The following is a 19,026-nucleotide window of genomic DNA, read 5'->3' on the forward strand; positions in this document are numbered from 1 at the left end:
GCTTTGGATAAAAGCGCTATATAAAATGCAGTCCATTTACCATTACATGCCTGCAGCACATTCAATGTATCACAAAGTTAGTAGGCTACATATCACGTGACAAACGAACGCTTTCCACAGGATTGGTTGTAGTCTGTCCGATTTTACTGAACTCGGTATTCTAGGTTCAGCTTGCACAACATATTGGTTTGCTAATTTTGCGCATGTCGTCACTATCCAGCGTCTTTTCGGACCACCTGCAACATTTGTCCAAAAACAGTGCCTAGAACTGCCATTCCAAATTTACGTGAACTTACCTTCCACAACAAACGTGGCAGCTGCGCCTCTGGTTGATGTTCTCCTCCGCTTCCATTTTAAACGTTTCTGCCCAGAAGACGGCGCTGTTTCCCCCCCACCCCCCCCGCCCCCCCCCCCCAAATTGCCCGTTTTCGTACTGAAGTTTTCATAAAAAATAAATAAATAAAAAACAACACTACGCAAAAGAACATGACCTAGTACAGTGGAAAGGTAAAATGCGTCATGTGGCCAATAAACAAATAGTTTTGTAGCACCGAAAAAATAAGCATTTTATTATGTAAAACTGTACCAAGAGAGAGAAAGTGACCAGCAGAATGCAGTCGGTCTAAACCTATATTGGCATGCAGCATTGCATGCTGGGATAGCTCAGGTATTTCTGTAGCAGGGATGTCTAATTGTGTCTGAAAATGGTGGGTGTGTGTACAGATTTTTTGTTTAAGCCCAGCAAGTAAATCACCTAATTCTACTTATAAAACTCGACTGAAGACCACAATGTGGGCTAAAGCAACAACCTGCACCCACGCCAACCCTTTTTGGTTTAGATTGGACATCCCTGTTCTACAGAAACCTAAACATATTACACAAGCTCAGAAGTGGTGATTTCCAAATCTCCTTTATCCTCCTCCTTTCCACACACACACACTAACCCAGGTCTTTTAGGGTGGCAGTGATGCATCACGCTGCAGATACATGCAGGACCGCTCAGGCTGGGGATGTTGGCCCAGAAAACAGATGGTCCTTATTCTGTGGGAAAAATCACATTCACACTCAAAGTGAACAAAACTGATGCATAGCCTCCATCTTCAGTTAAAATTGACATTGCACACACTCACACACACACACACACACGCGCGCACACAGACACAAATATAATAATAAATAAAAGTATGTTTTGTTAAAGTGGGTGAACCTGGGATTATTTTCTTAGCAGTTTTACTACTACTTTTATCGTTTTTATTTTTTATTTTTTTTAAATCCCAGAAAATTCGAACTCCAGTATTGTGGCGGCTTTCCCTGATTGAAAGTTCCCTGGGAACAAAAGCGCCTTCTAGTAACGATTTCTGCGATTTCTGTTTCCCAGGACCCCCCTCCATTGTCAAACACAGAAAGGGCAGGGCCGCAAGAAATGATTTCACCTCTCTTACAAAGCAGCTCCCAGAAATAGCTCATGGGAACCTCTTACAAGCACTCCCAGCTCTACAGAAACATTGTTCTGAACCCACTGTAGAAGAACAGGAAATAATGAATGGTAACGTTTTGTGCCGGCAAGATAAAAAATAAATAAAAAAATAAATAAAAAAACAATACACTCGGAGATGTTGACACACAATTCGGAGAGAATAAGGAGAAGCAGTTAGCTCATTATTCCAATAATAAAAGCCTCTGTTGTTGGTGAGCAATTATGTGACCAATTTGGCCTAACCTTGGTTTTTGTAACAAATGGAAACAGTCCGAGACATACTGTGCATTTGTGAAAAAATAAAGTAAGCACTGGCTTTGATTCAAACAACAACTGTCCTTAACTTTGAATAAAAGTTTTTTTTTTTAATTCCCTCTTTTTCAATTGTGTCCTGAATTATTATTTTTTACATTACTCTAATGATGTAGAGGCGCAAAAGAGTAATGAGAGATGTAGAGGCGCAAACTCTACCTCTACATCATGAAACCTATGCACTTGTTGTACGTCGCTCTGGATAAGAGCGTCTGCTAAATGCCTATAATGTAATGTAATGTAATGTAATTTAATAAGCAAAGGACATTATTAACACAAACACAAAAGACACACATTATAGGAAATACATTAATAAATCTTTATTAAACATTCTTCCTTCAAAAAGAATATGTACATCTGCATATTTTATACACTGCACATTATAATCCAAAGCATAGCTATAAAGGCTTATTCTACAAAATGATTTTCCCTCTCCAGATACTAATAAGAAAATAATCAAAAACAAACAAAAAAAAAATTAGTGTTCTGAGCTACTGTACAAGTTCGCTCACATCTGTAGTATATTAAATATATTCTACCTTTAAATTATGCAAGTATCACACAGCTTTGATTTTGTATAATTAATGGCTTCTCTGTGTTCATGTGATGAAATCAGCAGGTGAGCATTAAGGGACCTTGAGCATCAAAATTCACACCGAAGGTGACACAGATATCCCTAAATTTCTTCAATATTAACATTGTATCTTATCGCCTTTGCATTTTAATGTGATGGATTCGCTGGAAAGGCCTTTGTATTTCTCAAAGTAATTCAGTGAATTTAGAGGACAATTCCAATGACACAATGTGGAAATAGTATCTGTACAAGACTTGCAGCAGAGATAGTCTTTAACATATTATAATCATAGTGGGTTTTTCAACATCTTAACTTTCCAGCAAAAACTTTCAGCGCTATTAAATTGTCACGATTTGAGGTTTGTACATAACTTTAACCAGCAGATTTTAGCGAGCTTTATATTTTTGTTGCAACAGAAATAGCCAAGCTGATAAACTGATGAATGCAAAATTCTGAGGTAAAGCAACAGAAACGCATTGCCACGTTCGGAATTCCATTTAGTCAAACTTATGGACAAAGCGTCAAAGAGGTGGGGATTGAATAGCGGCCATTCTACAGTGCCAGTGCATGCTCATGGCAGTTTTGAGCTGGGACTGCGAGTTTACCATATATGGTCATGTCCTCAGATACCATCCGGACTCTCAGAGACGTACTCCAGCTGTTGCATGATCATAGACTTCAGTGTGACGTATCTGTCAGGGAGACAGCCAGCAGGGTCATGAAGAGCCATCTCTTAAAAAGGTTTTATGTAATTTTAAGAAATTTCTTATATAAACACATTTTTAAAAATATTCTCCTCGATTTGGAATCACCAAATTGTCCTGCCTGAGTTAGGCCACCCACAGGCAGGCTCACGACTGGAGTGTTTACCTATAAGCCAATCACCCTACAGGCTACACAGTACTACAGGAGAGTCTGTGACTATTTTACACCCTACAGGCCACACAATACTACAGGAGAGTCTGTGACTATTTTACACCCTACAGGCCACACAGAACTACAGGAGAGTCTGTGACTATTTTACACCCTACAGGCCACACAGTACTACTAGAGAGCCAGTGACTATTTTACACCCTACAGGCCACACAGTACTACAGGAGGGCCTGTGGCTATTTCACATTTAACATACAAACGTGCCTTAAATATAAGTTAGACAAGGAGAAAAGCATTGCCCACTAACACTATAACAGGTAACTTGTGGGTACCTGGCATTTTGCTTGAAGAAGCTAATGTAATGGTAAGTCTGTAAAGGTTTTTGGAGCACAGCCTATAGCACAGATCAAGTCAGCTGTAAATCCCCCCCCCCCCTCCCCATCTTCTGTACGTGGGAGAGGGGCAAAATTTGTTCTTCCTACACTGTGGCACTTAAGTACACCAGGACAAGTAACATCTTTAAGAACAGACAGACAATAAGTCAAGAAGCCGTACACAAATGTTGCTGCTGCGACTTACTTTCTGGTCAGTTTAGAAACTTCCCTCTCTTCTTCCTCCTTCAGCTTCTGTACGAAGCTGTCCAGCACAGGCATTTCAAACTTGATATACTGAGCCACCTGGAACAACGTGTGAGACAAGCAGCCATTTTCAACTTTGTGTTTGTGTTCCACGACCCAAACAGAGAAACGCGTAGGCCATATATTATCAGTGACAGGGAATGACAATAATCTATTTCACAAACACAGCAGGACGGCCTGCTTCGAGCCAGAACCCATTGTTGAAAATATTGCCCTAACAGGAAGCCATCAACAGGATTCTAAAATTAGATAAATGTCTCGCGTAGAATTTAGGAGAAAACGAAACACAGCAGAAACTACAGGATGAGCCCTTGTTTAGACTTCACTCGCTCAATACTGGCTCAGTACTCACGTCGTAGGTCACTTCTTCGCCCAGGTCGGTTTCCATTAAGAATATCTTTGCTATTTTTTCACAGGGCCCATGCAGGAGGCGAGTTATCAAGGGATATTCTGAGTCTTTCAGCTTCGTCCTCTCTGAAGAACACAACGGTCAGGGTCAGGGGATGAATTCAAACCTGCACTGCATTCACACTTAACACTGATAAACAAATGTTGGCAGGTTGGCAAGACTGTTGTTTTACTCTGATGATAAATGAAATGAAGGAAATACATGAGCTTTGCAAGAAATTTTTTTAAAAGATAGCACACAGCTGTCATCTTCGACGCCCAGAGAGAAACAACGTGGTCACTATACATGTATGCGGAATGCCATAAACGAAACACAGGTATACTGAATTAGAGCTAAATATGGGTTTTTGATTACATACAACAATTCCTATAACAATATCAATAACTTGCTGCCTTCCTCAAGAAGCACCGATTAATATTAGAAAAATAAACCCGAGCTGCAAAGTGAAATGCGTTCTCATCCCTAAAATGCACTCCTAGGGAATCGGATGGCTTCGCATTTTAAGCACACTGATGTGTCATAGCTAATCAGTGTACTAATTTGTTTATTTGGCATAGTTTAACTCACATCCGAAAAACATTTTTACTCTGATCCATTTTCAAATGCGAACACATCTAGCAATGAATCTGTTGTGAAAGAATTATTGCAATTAACTGAATTCTGATTTGGATAATGCATCTATTGTCAATACAGTCAACTAGAGCCCAATTAAGAGCGCAGATCTAAAACACTCAGGAATCCCAGGATCATATGTGGGGAAAAGCTGCACATGAATTAAAATAAAGTAATTTACAATAGAACCTTAAAAATATGAAACCTACCCCCAGACTCGTGAACCACGTAGAGAGCAAACTCGTCTGACTGATTCTCAACCTGTACTCATATGAAATGTGAGAGACAGCCGTCACTTCATAAGCAATATAGCCAATGCAAGTTAAAATAAATAAAAAAATAAATAAAATAAAAAATAACAAAGCTCACTCACACGGAATTTGTTGAGGAGTAGGTTGAGGACTTGGAGAGTGGTCATGGAGCTGTTCACACGGACGTTAGTGACTGAGCCATAGGCCGGGGTGAACACTGACGTCTGAAACACAAAACAGGGGGAATCGTGTCAACAATCTCACCACACAGGCTCTTTATTTGATTTATTTTATATTCTAACATGGCAAATGAACCAGGACTCAAACTGTGGTTGTTTATGACAACTGAATTTTACCCAAATAAAGTTTGAGGCTTTTGACCCGACCTCATTCTACGGTTGTTCTGCAAAAAAAAAAGTCCAGTTTATAACAAAATCATCATTTAAAATATCCATCTATCCATCTAAGCTGAGCCTGAAATTCATTTCATGTTTTCAGAAAAAAAAAAAAATCCTGAAATATCAATGTCAGCAGTTTACCTGACAGCTATTTCATATGCATTTATAAATGGTGCTTGTGTTTCTTTGTGATTTGGAATGATAAAGCCATACGGTCTGCCAGCTCTGCTTTTTTTCACTCCACGGTCCACTAGCTCAGCTGCGCAGTCATCGCGCTGGAAGACTACGCCGCGTGCGCAGCTGGCAGATGACAGACTGCAGTTGGCCGGTTGACCACAGGAGGTGCTGTGATTTTTTTTTTTACATCTCCATGGCTGCCAGTGTACTGTATGTGCCACACTTGTGAACTTTTCACCACTGGCTACATGCTGATGGGGAATGTGGGCTTCCTCTGCACTCCGTGGGCACTTTGCGAGTGTTGCAGGACCTTTCCACCCCTGAGCAGTGGGGCCGATGACCTCCAGGGCCATTAACGAGAGAAGCAGGTGACAGGCCATTGTGTTGCTCCGAGTGCAACGAGGCAACACCTACACAGGAAACAGTCTTCTCTGTTTCAGCGCGCTGCGGCCTTCTGCATAAACACCCTCCCCCCTCGCCCCCCTCGCCCCTCCCACCCCCCCCTCTTCTGGAGCTGGCACAGCAGCAGCTGGAACAGACTGGGCCCTCACCTAAGCCCCGTGATCACGAAAAAAAATTAAGAGTGGAAACGCAGGAGGCCGAGCCGCAGCCTTGTGGTTGTAGAAATGTCAGTTAATGGCGGTAATGTCAGTTAATGACGGTAATGTCAGTTAATGACGGTAATGTCAGTTAATGGCGGTACCTTGTGGTTGTAGAAATGTCAGTCAATGGCGGTAATGTCAGTTAATGGCGGTACCTTGTGGTTGTAGAAATGTCCGTTGATGGAGAAGCGATGGCGCTTGAGCCGCTGCAGGTGGGCGGAGCTTCGCAGTTTGGACCTCCTCTGGACGTCCATGACGCTGGCGTCGCTCTGCGTTCTCATCAGCTGCGGCGCTTCCTCCTCCGAGCTGCCGATGTCCGAGTCTGCCGAGCGACAAGCCCCGCCGTCACATGACCACGTCGCTGTGCAACAAGGTCACGTGACACCCGCCCCCCCCCCCCCCCGCCAGACCACGGTTCAAATCTGCTGTCTGTCCAACCTCTACCTCGCAGGGTCCTGGAACCCTGAAGGTCAAATCCCAAAAGATCTCAACACACTTACCGTCTAGGATCAGCATTTAAACATAACAGCTACAGGTAGGACGGAGTGTAGCACAGTGGGTAAGGAACTGGGCTTGTAACCGAAAGGTTGCAGGTTCGATTCTCGGGTAGGACACCGCCGTTGTACCCTTGAGCAAGGTACTTAACCTGCATTGCTTCAGTATATATCCAGCTGTATAAATTGATACAATGTAAAATGCTATGTAAAAAGTTGTGTAAGTGGCTCTGGATAAGAGCGTCTGCTAAATGCCTGTAATGTAATGTAATGTATGCCAGGGACCAACCAGCTCAGACACGGTAGGCTTTATTTTCACCCTGCTAGCCTCAATCAATTCAGACCCAGGAGCCCAGGTGACCGGTTATCATGCCTTAGGGTGAAGCCACGCATCCTCAGACGAAAAGCGAAATCTGTAATCCGGAGGGTCAGGGAACGTGGCGTAATGAGCAGTCAGATTAAAGACGTGTAACTTGTCCCCCATTTAAAAACCGTAATAGGCCCACAAGCGGCCGATTGTGGGAGGCGAGAGCGATGCCAGGTGATCTCGTCAGAGGGCGTGCGGCTTCACCTTTAGTGTTGCGGTCGCGGGAGGCCCACGGGATGGAAAGACTGTCCTCTCAGAGAGACAGACAAAGATAGATCTGATCCGAAGGTAATTCTGCTTTAATTCTGTGATTCCCCGCGGTGTGTTTGGGGGGGGGGGGGGGGGGGGGAGTTGGGGGTCAGGTGCAGGGCAGATTAAAAGCAGGACCGAACACTGAGGAGCGCGCCAGGACAGTCCCCCCGTCCACCAGAGGAGGTGAGAAGCACGCGGCAGCACGTCCTGTAAGTCCTTAATCCTCACGGGGCCCGGCGAGACGCAGACACACACTCAGACACACACACAGACACACACACACACCTACACACACACACACACATACACACACACACTCAGACACACACACACACAGACACACACACACACACACACACACATACACACACACACTCAGACACAGACGCAGACACACACACACACACACACACACAGACACACACACACACACAGACGCAGACACACCTACACACACACAGACGCAGACACACCTACACACACACCTACACACACACACACACACACACACACACACACACACACATACACACACACACACAGACACACACACTCCAGAGAGGGTTACCAGCACTCCTGCATTAGCGGGGACATCCTGTGTATCAGTCAAAAAAAATTGTCTGTACCCGACAGATTGTCCTTTGTCCCGTACATAGTGCTCTGATGACTATCTTCCCAAATTCTGGTTGCTACAGGGCAGCCACGCACAGATAATGTAGCTAATTTGCTAAATAATCTTAAAAAACTGTATTACACATAACAACCCCCACCACCATCTACACTTCCCTGACCACTGGTCAGTAATGTTATCAGATTTATGTATAATATTTCCAGAGGCATTCAAGGTTTTAATGCAAAGGTGTTTTCCTTTCTGAAAAATGTAGTTATGACATCTGTGTACTTACATGCTTGAGTAGGTGGAGAGGCTTTTTCATAGAAATTGTTGTTCGATTCTAATGAGGTCTGCTTTTGCAAAACCTTCTGAGTCTTTTCCATTCTGTAAAAAAAAGACAGAAGGTAAATAGTCTAGTACCATTATGTACTTATGTATGACATACATATATATAGCAAATAAAATACCAGGATATGTACATCCAGACAATATTATTTGTTTTAACTACTAGTACATGTAAACACATAAGCCTTCTATTTAATTAATGACCCCAGAATTCAGAGACAACTAAACCTCCCTAATACTCTTAAATGCACAACAGAAGTTTTTGGCTGCTGCCTGTCCTTGGTCTACAATGAACGGCTCAGTTCAACAGGTGACATTCTGACAAAAGTGCAAAAATATAGCCCTTTCATATATTTATATTTATATTTATATAGCCCCTTTATATTTCAACTTTTGCCAAAAATGAATTCTTCATTTAACGATAAAGGCCAATTTTAAGGCAATTGACTCTCCACAACCAAAAAAAATGGGCATTATTTATCTGCTAATTTAGACTCTAGTTTTGAGTATGGGGTGTTCTGACTAATGTAATTGTGCATTATTTTGATGGGTGAATCCGGCACAGGTATTCCCCCTCACCAGTGACCAACACGTTTCCGCAGCTTAGCGATTCTGCTTACAGCGCAGAGATCTGCACTGTTAATCCAGCAGGACGCTTATCGCAGATTAATATTTTCCACGATCACACGAGGCCGAGGAGAGACGGAGCGGTCGCTCACGTTTCCCGCTCGGCGCGGGCCAGAAGCTACGCGCGCGACCGTCCGCCATTCCGTGAAGTGCGGCCTCCCGTTATATATTGCAGTATGTTCCACAGAAATATATACTGCTGTACATTGGAAGTAGGTAGATGATAAATTGATTTAACAGCAGTGTAGTTTTAAAAATATGTATGGCAAGGAAAAAAGCAACCACAGTATTTTATGGTACAAAAAAATTAACAGAGTAGGACTTTGTGTTGGATAATCCATGACCCTACATAAGAAGCCATGGGCCATACATAAATCATCTGTAATGTTGCCAAATGAGGGAGCGACTCAGTACCGCTGAACAATCCAGTCTCCACAAAACAATTCACTTACTCAAGCTGTGTGTGTGTGTCCTACACTGAACTGGTCTGTGTGAGTACAGGTTGTGGACTGCAGTGAGACAGGGAGCTTCAGTATTTTAAAGGACAGTACAAGCTGACCTGCTCTCTCCCAAATTGATAGCAGATGTTGCAACAATCAGTGTGACTGGAGAACAACTGCACATTGCAAATTTTCAAGAAAAAGGCACATTTTTAGCCCGATAAGGTGCGAGATCACAAATATGTGATTAGAATGTTCTTAACTGAACATTCTAATGCTGATGTAACAATCACTGCCGGTAATTTATAGTGATGGAGTTCTAGAACAATGGCTTGGAATGTTGGAAAAAAAAAATTCAAACCGGCTACTCTTCCAAGGCGTTTAAAAAAATGCTGATTGTCACACATCCCACCTAATAAAACCAGGGTGCCAGAGAATTCAGTCGATTACCCACTCGACCCTGTGAAGCAGGACTGTGTGAAAATTCGTAAGTGATTACGGTACCTGTCCCATCCCGTACGGCACAGTGCCAGGATGCAGGCTTGTTTACCTTTCCCACCTTGGGCCTACCCCACCCCTGAATCCCACCCTGCCCTTCCCTGCACGTGCACAATGTACTCGGGAAATGCTTGTTCACAGTTCAAGAAGTGCAAGTGGTCTAATAAGCTGTGGAGGAGAGATGATGAGAGAAACAGATTATGACAGAGCCAAGCGGCAGAACAGGACAGGGAGGGGCGGGAGTGGGGTGGGCCGGGTTTGGGGACCAGAATGCTTGGTACCGTGCCCACCTGTTGGTCTCCTGGGAATCGAGCCTCCACGGTCCCACGACAGAGAAGCGGATTCGCTCGTAGTCATCCTGCATCTGCAGTCTGATTGGTCGCTTCAGACCCCAGGAGATGTTGAGCAGGCCCTCGATGATTAATTCGCCCTCTTCCTGCAGCCATAGAAAAAAAAGAAAAAAAAAAGAAGTACAACTTAATTCTCGTATCACGTTGTGGGGGGGGGGGGGGGGGGGAGGAAATCCTGCAGGCCTGCGGAGGGGATGGGGGGGGGGGGGGCGGGAGCGAGCGTACGTGCTCCGAGGCAGTCAGGAGGGTTCTGTGTTCCCGCTGCCCTCGAACATGGCGGGGTTTGGCGGAAACACGGGAAGGGCCAGGCCCTAGTCAACCTGCGGACAGACCCAGGAGGTCACGTCCCAGCCTCCTCGGAGAGAGCGGTGTGAGTCAGCGCCGCACGGGCCTAAACGGCACGGGCCAGGCACGTACGCAGGCCGGGCGCAGGCATTACCTCACGATCACAGAGCACATGCCTCTCATTCATGCTCTCATCTCATCCATGATGTACTTGGTATCATCGTCCTGATGTTGTAGCCTGTAACACCCACTAGCCTGACTTAGCATAGGTTAGGTCAGAGTAATGTTCACTGTGTGAACTGGACTTTGTGTTCTTGGTAATGAATAACTACATAAAGAGTATTGTACCTTGTCGGACCTGCGTTTTGTATTTGTTCCAATGACCCTTAGTATGCACTTATTGTACGTCGTTTTGGATAAAAGCGTCTGCCAAATAAATGTAATCCAGAGTGACTTCTATCGCAAGAACAACCCAGAGCATTCACGTGAAATATACAAACACCAGCGATGTAGGCCAATCCGGCCAACCGCTTAATGTAATTATCACATAAAACCATTTCATATCCTCACATTCTCTGTTCACAAGTTTTACACTACCTTACAAAAGGTCATGAATCCTGGTAATTACGTGGATTAAAGGACACACAATTGTGGGGAAGATCCCTGAGAATCAGTGCTTTTGTTACATCAGTGGTCCCTAGCCACGGTCCTGGAGTGCCCGTGTGAATAACTGACCTTTTTATGTAACTGTTTGCAGTGTAGCACAATATGAACATGGGAATTTTATTCTTCATGGCACACATAGCTATTTCTGACATAATGTGACTTAAGTGGGTAAATAATCCCTCTAAACACGAAAAGCGCCTAATTAGGAAAAATTAACAACTTGTTAAAATTCTAGAATTGCAATTGTGGCTGGAACAAAACCAGCGTACACAGGGGTAACTCCAGGACCGAGCTTGAGAACCACTGTGTCAGATCACACGGCACAGTTGCCATATCAGACTTTTATGTGTGTTGTTCTTCTGTGCCAAACCACAGACTATAGAAACGCAACAGACAGTTAGTTTGTGCACAACCCCCTTCTCCTAACCACGGAACGTTCCGGTTGATTCCTTGGGTTTCTGAAGCTATATTAAATATTAAATCACCGAATGACAGCTGCCATACCCATGTTGGCGAGGCCTTTGGCCACGCCCCTTCATAAATTCAAGTGATTCATCAAACTGGAATGCTTCAGCTTCAGTGGCAGAGAGACGGAAAACTCTATTTTCGAAGCACAGAGCTGAGCACCTGGCAGCTCAACAATAAAATGTGGCCCAACCCAGTCCATCGTTCTTTAATTTAACCACTTCTTTTCCTTACCAACGCCGCTTCCATAAAGGGCAAGATAACAGTGCTGTGGCAGCCATATTAGATTCCACGGTGAGGGAACCTTCAGTTTGGTGCTTTCTTTGTGTTAGTCGGTCAAGTTGCTTTACAGAGACGTGAAGGCAATTTGAAAGCCTTTTCACGGTTTGTAAGTCCAGAACTTTGGGGTGTCTTACCCTCAAGCAAATCCCACAATCCTCTAGTCTACTGTGAAAATGGAGTTACTGGGAAAACTTTCCCTGGGCACTTCAACACTTAACTCTTAGTAACGCTTAGTTACTCCTAATGTGTAGTAACTGTATTCACAGTGCACTTTATGAAGCCTTTTCATGGTTTGTAAGTCCAGAACTTTGGGCTGTCTTACGCTCAAGCAAATTCCACAATCCTCTAGTCTACTGTGAAAATGGAGTTGTCATTACTCATTCTTGAAAACTTTCCCTGGGCACTTCAACACTTAACTCTTAGTAAGACTTAGTTACTCCTAATGTGTAGTAACTGTATTCACAGTGTTCTTTATGAACCATAAACTGTAGGTAAAGGCACACATTTAATTAGTTATTAGTCTACTTCAGCCTTTACCACATCTTTGCGGATGTTACATTAGTCCAATTTTTACATTTATTAATACCTTCTGTAAAATATTCAGCAGTCTTTCAGACATGCTATACTTTTATAATGAAACAACACTTTGTATATTACTTATTTTCCATTCGATTCATTTACATTTTGCATGTGCTGTGTTGGCATATTTTCTTTGAGTGTTCCTGGGTCTGCACGTGTACATTTGGCTGGTTTTCATTCTCATTGAGTGGAAGCAAAATTAGCCGATATACATTTTATGGGGAGATGCCACCCTCATCTCTGTAGTCATTTCAGGGGTACCTAGCTGACCCCATTCCCAGGGTGTCATTGGGGGGGGGGGGACACTGATTTCCCAGCACACCTCAGGAGGCCACTAGTCTCTGGCTTCACTGCTGAACATTCTCTCTCCTACCACCAGCAGTCACTCACACCCAAATCCCACTGCCTCTGGCTCTGGCTCAGACTGGATAAATCAGGATTGACGAGGGGAAAAGAAGAAAAAAAAAAACACCACCACCGCCGCCGCCCTAGCGGATGGGAACAGGGAGGAATGCTGTGTCCAAGCTGCGTTTTTTCCCTAACCCAATCAGGAATGTGCTCGGCAGGTCGGACAGGTTTCTCTTCCGTTCCCAGGATACAGCCCCGTCTGACCGCCGCGGCTGCTTGGCGATAAAAATATGCCTGCGCGGCACGTTAGATAAAAAAAAAAAACACCACCAAAACACAAAAGGGGCCAAAAATAGCCGCTCGTAACCGGTCTCACCGCTCTTATCCCATCTGGCGTTTATTCTGCTCCACGTGCAGATCCTCACGAGGTTGGAAAGGAAAGCCAAAAGCAGACGAGGAGGTCTCAAAACCCTGGCAGTGCTGCAGCCCTGATATCACTTTATATAATTCTGCACTGACACGTCTTCATTTAAGAGTAATAATTACTCTCCAGAATGGATTTATTTAAGGCTTCATTCACTTTCACTCATTAAAGAGTAATACTTCTGCCCTGATGTCTCTTCATTTGGGTGAAATCATCATTTAACTACAACATAACTAACTTTTAGTTATGTTTTTTATGTTTTAATATTTGTGTCCAGTGGGGGAGGCTGAACATGTCCAATTCCCACCATAATTTGAAATGTCTGACTATTTGTAACCTCAGCTGCGTTCATGAACGAACCCTGCAGCTGATTCCGAAGTGTAGACATCCACAGTTCTCCCCCAAAAACATGCGGTGTCCTCCAATCTGCTTCTTTTCACACCACGACCCACAGCCCAGCTCCCACACCTTTAAACTACACTACGTATCCTGAACTATAACAAATGTGCAGTACAAGGAAAAACCCTAAGCTCATCACAACAAATTCGATCCCATAAAGAAAAAGTAAAAAAGAATTCTTCGTGTTTGGGATGAGGCAGCACCTCGAGAGAAGACGGAATCCATTGTCAAAGCAGTGTAAACACTGGGGCAGCTGGTGCGGTGAACCTTGATCGGCTGCCGCACCAGCGCTTCCTGCTCACCCGCAGCCGCGCACACACACACACACACACACACACACGCTTCCTGCGGAGGGGAGCGAGGTCGGCGCGGTGCTATATTTAGCGCGGCTAGCCTTGGCTCGCGCGGCGCTAACACCGCTGCGGTATAAAAGGCGCCGCCGCTCGCTCGGGTCCCTCACACGGCTCGACAGCTTCCACCGGCCGACAGCTCTCTCTGCGCTCCGAGGTTATTACTGCTTTACTGCAGCGCCTAGAAAACACCGAGTCTACCGACCATCACCTCCACCGAAGCAGCAAACGCAAAACAGGTGAGGCTTCTCCACATTTGAGCACTTTTTCCACGCGATGTTTTGTGTGTTTACTTATCTATTTATGAACACTTTGAGAGCTTTTGGTCGCAATTTCTGATGAATGTTTTAATGAGTCAAGCACCATAATGGGACCAAAGTACTGAAGCACTTATCTTTAATATACCTTCATATCAGGTGTTTTAATTTTTAATTTGACATGTGCCTTTATTATCTAAAATTACAGAGAAAGTAGAGAAATTAATTAATGTCAAGAATGAATGTCAGTAACGAATATATAAAATACCATGTTCAAGTTTTTTTTGTCGAGTTTTGTTATCGTTAATAGTCCCGTTCGATGCCATACTAGGCCTAATATTTCCACGTTTCCTCGCAGAATGAAGCCCAGAAGGCTGCTCTTGTCCGTGGGTCTGTTGCCCACGATCAGCGAGACGCACGAGGAGGTTTCCCAGGCGGGGCCCGCCGCCCAGGCGCACCAGTCCCTCGAGGACTACGTCGACTCGATTAAGGAGCTGGCGCAGCCGGCCGCCGTCCCCGGGTGCGGCCCGCTCCGGGTCCAGCGGACGCAGCGGCCGCGGCTCTTCGCCAAACACGCGCCGCCCGCCTCCGCGTCCCGCCGCGCCGTCCGGGTCCGCCGACCCCGGGCCGCCGTCTGCCAGGACGGCGTCGCGCTGAAATGCGACGGCAGGACGGACCCGGTGGACTGGCTGTTTGCGCAGACGCAGACGCAGCAGGACGTCCCGACGACCAGGGAGAGCATCCCGGCTGCGCTGTGCCTCCTGTGACCTCACAAGGCGGGAGGACGAACCGCGGGACTCGTCCCGTCAGCTGGGCGGCCCACCTCGGCGTCCGCGCCGAGAAGACGCGCGGCCGAAATCAAACTTTCATCTTCTACCCGCTGTTTGAAAAAATAATAATTTAACGTGGTGTGCGTCAGACAGAGGACAGTGCAGATGGGAACGGCGCAGGTGCAGCGACCCCCACTTTGTCACCTGAAGAGCTCACAAAGTCGGACTTGCCTAATTTATTATTTATGCAGGGGCTACGTTCTGGTACAAATGTTTACATTGTTGAATTTTCTTGTAATTTCGTTAATTTTATAATAAAACACAGAATGTTGAATTTTGTGTTTGTCGTCGATGTCATTAAGGAGGAGCGCAGGGTACGACTGGGCTGAAGACTACAGACGTTATTTTGCATATTCATTACCATCACCACGCATTACCACATCTGTTTCCTCAGAGCGCTTCAAGCCATCTGTTCACTGATTTAAAATGTCATTTTAAAAGCAGAAATAATACAAACACAACCATTATACAGAGCAATCAGCCAACAGCTGTGTGCCAAGATCCTAGAATCCATGGCTGACAAATCTCTGCAAAAAGCATTACCACATTCAGAATAATCATTTTCTTCAATATGAGAAACTAAAAAACTAAAATATTCTCCAGAAGTATTGAAGAAAAAAAAAACAATTTTTCTATTAATGAGTAGCACTCCACCAACAGCACTTCCCCTTGTTTATGATTTCTTCACACCTTCTCTACTCCCACGTAGCATCATGAAATCCACATCCTACTATTGTAGAATATTGTCCTGTCCGTCTACATCAGATCCATATAAAATGGCAGTTTTATGGACAGGTGCGTCTCCCTGACGATGATCCTAACAGCGACTCCAACCCCATGTGCAGAGACTCCACAAGGGCCTGGATAAAATGGGTGCATTACTGCCTCGAAATCAAATGAAAGTCAGGTTTTTCTTTATAAACACAACATGGAGATTTCACACTTTCATCAGTCTCCGAACTCAGATGTTTTGTAAGAATAAATGTAACAACTGTGTTTGTTTTCAAGCAAAAGTTAAAGGACATGTTATTACCTTTATGCTAAAATTATCCCTGCCACCCAGACCAAGACACACACACACAATACATTCTAAATCCTTTTCCTGACTACTGCTCAATTCAGTAATATACTCAGAATGTGTCTGTTGTGGCATTGCTTTATTGAAATCAAATGAAAACTGATAAGACATATGCCAACAATTAAAGAGGACAATCCACATGTCCAGAACACAATCTGTTACTTCTCCTTAGTATGGAGCTTTTGAACTGACCCAGGTTTCAAACTATAGATGTCAGTAACAGAAAACGGGCAACTTTTCAGTTATCAAAAAAAAAAAAAAGAAAAGAAAAAAAGCCAATCCTAATTAGCAGAGGTGCTGAGCAGAGGGGGCTGTGGAAAATGCAAGCAAAGCTCACAACACTCACAACTCCAGCACACACACCTTTCTTCTGAAAAACTGACAACATTGTTCTGTTTACCTGAGACCTGATGAAGATCCCAAAGAGTCCAAAAAAAAAAAAAAACTTTGACGGTTTTGCACAATAAAGGAGTGTATTGGAGCTCACAGGTGTTGTAAGCCGTATTTGCATTATTCAGCCATCTTGTTATTGCACAAGTGTTTTTTTTTTTTTTCCACCAGGAAATAAAAGGGTACTGTACAATCAGTACAATAACATGTCACTGGCTGTCATGGGAGGAAGAATCTAACTTCGGCCACAGAGCTCCTGGAACTGCCATTTTTCAAAGCACAGGGGACAGGAAAAGGAAATGGAATGAATCATGTGACAGGCAAGCTAAAATACCCGGAATGTTACACTCAACACACCTCTGTGAAAAAACCAAAAAAAAATTGCATTTAATCCTTTTGATCCTGGGTAAGCAACGAGTGACATAATAGTTTGGTTATGCCCGAGATTTGAAACCCAGCCAGCTGAGGTCAGGACAGAGAACCAGTTGAGCCGTGCAGATTGCACGAGCGTTCACGCAAAGCTTTTCCCCGTGAAGCATAAACACCAGGAGCACACACAGGTTCTGGAACACTGGGATTCAACACTGACGTAAAAGCAGACGAGACCTGTAGAGCTGGGCAGTCTGCAGAGCACCTGATTCTAAAGGCTGTGCACAAGACCGTCCGGGCATTTGATCCCCACCATCGCACCCTGTGAGCTGCGATCCCTTCTTTATGTGACCAGCCGCCCTCTCTGCCAGCTTGAATAAGACAACACCGATGCCACTTCTACTAACTACTGCTACTCACTACTAACTACTACAAACTACTACTACTCAATAATACGCACTACAACTTACTCCTACTACCCACTACTAACTACTACTCAATATTATCCTCTACTACTCACTACTACCTACTACTAACTACTACAGCCAATTACTACTGCTACTCACTTCTAACTACTACTTACTACTACCACCTACTAACTACTACTACTAACCACAAACTACGAAATACTAACTACATCTACTACTACCACCACCAACTACAACTACTACCTACCACCACCACCTACTACTTCCATTAACTACTACTGCTAAAATAAATAAATAAATAAAAATAAAAAGGTGGACTGTCTGTTCTTCTAGAAAACAAGACAAAAAAGCAAGCAGGGACATGTTTTAAAGACAAAGAACATCAATTCTTAAAGTTGTGAGTTATTTTTGGTCGAGTTCTCCTTTAAATTAAGACCAGGGCTGCATGGATAATGATGACACAGATGCTTTTCCAAGCAATTACGGGTCAAAACCTGTCATCCAGCATGAGCTCTCTGCATCTGACAAATGGCTGCTCTCTGCCCTCATTTCCGCGGCTGACCGGGACAGATATTTCCATCTGGACCACGACGTCGTCCTTCGGCCCGTCTCATTCAACAGGAACACTCGCTTCCATTTTCACACTGTTCCGTCGCAAGGAAGCGCTGCCACAGCTGCACACGACATAGCTCAGGAGGTAAGGCAGTCGGAGGGTTGACGGTTCGATCCCCCGCCCCTGGGCTTGTCGAAGTGTCCCTGAGCAAGACACCCCTAACCCCTAATTGCTCTGGTGAATGCGAGGCATCAGTTGTAAAGCGCTTTGGATAAAAGCGCTATAGAAATGCAGTCCGTTCACCATTTACACGAATAGCGGCTTATGGAAGCGCATGAAATGTGAAACCCACGAAATACACGCCTTTTCTCCTACGCTGGAATTCTGCCGGCAGTTGTTTCAGAAAAGGGACGAGACAAAAAGCTAAAAATATAATGAACGTGATGGAAAAGCAGCAACACATTCAAGCTGCGTGTGCGGAGAACCTCGTGATGCCACCCCCCCACCCCCCCACCCCAAACAAGACGAGCCCCAGCAGCTGCACCGACATTGTTCTCTCGCCTGAACAGGATTTCCCGAAACCCCCTAACTACAACCACCCCCCCCGCGAGTCCCCCGCTTGGCCCAGTATACAGAAGGATAGTGCCCATTCTTTGGAGACAATGAACTGGAGGGTAATCATATCCACACTCCTTATTAAAAAGTGGACAAACAAGCACATAGCCTCCATTTTCAATTGCTAGTCACACAGCCAATTGCTAAAAAAGAAAAAAACACACACACACACACACACACCCGCGCCACCACAGTTTCTTCATCAGCACTGTCTGCTGCTGCAGCTGTTATGCAGCATTTGACCACTACATGGCAACGTTGCCCTAATAATGGGATCCACGAAGCTTTGAATTCTGTCTGGTTCTGTGGCCCTTCTTTTAACGGTTTTCTGAAACATTTCTAAGCCTATAACCCAGCCGTGTGTCTTTCTAAATTTTCCTTCTGTTTCTCTGTAAAGCA

At 44.5% G+C, this 19,026-nt stretch overlaps 1 protein-coding gene across 1 annotated transcript in view; it reads right to left on the minus strand.

Moving 5' to 3' along the window:
- Positions 1-2,085: 2,085 nt before the first annotated feature.
- Positions 2,086-19,026, minus strand: part of rassf4a (Ras association domain family member 4a) — a 40,133-nt gene continuing 23,192 nt past the window's right edge. Inside the window, exons 4-11 of the mRNA XM_035400771.1 lie at positions 10,250-10,395; positions 8,342-8,433; positions 6,479-6,645; positions 5,269-5,370; positions 5,105-5,156; positions 4,227-4,348; positions 3,816-3,913; positions 2,086-3,055 (exon numbers count right to left, since the gene is read on the minus strand). Coding sequence (XP_035256662.1) covers positions 2,986-3,055; positions 3,816-3,913; positions 4,227-4,348; positions 5,105-5,156; positions 5,269-5,370; positions 6,479-6,645; positions 8,342-8,433; positions 10,250-10,395 — 849 coding nt within the window. The 3' untranslated portion in view covers positions 2,086-2,985. The remainder of the gene's footprint in view (positions 3,056-3,815; positions 3,914-4,226; positions 4,349-5,104; positions 5,157-5,268; positions 5,371-6,478; positions 6,646-8,341; positions 8,434-10,249; positions 10,396-19,026) is intronic.

The sequence above is a fragment of the Anguilla anguilla genome, chromosome 18, assembly GCF_013347855.1.
Source record: "Anguilla anguilla isolate fAngAng1 chromosome 18, fAngAng1.pri, whole genome shotgun sequence".
Classification (NCBI taxonomy): domain Eukaryota; kingdom Metazoa; phylum Chordata; class Actinopteri; order Anguilliformes; family Anguillidae; genus Anguilla; species Anguilla anguilla.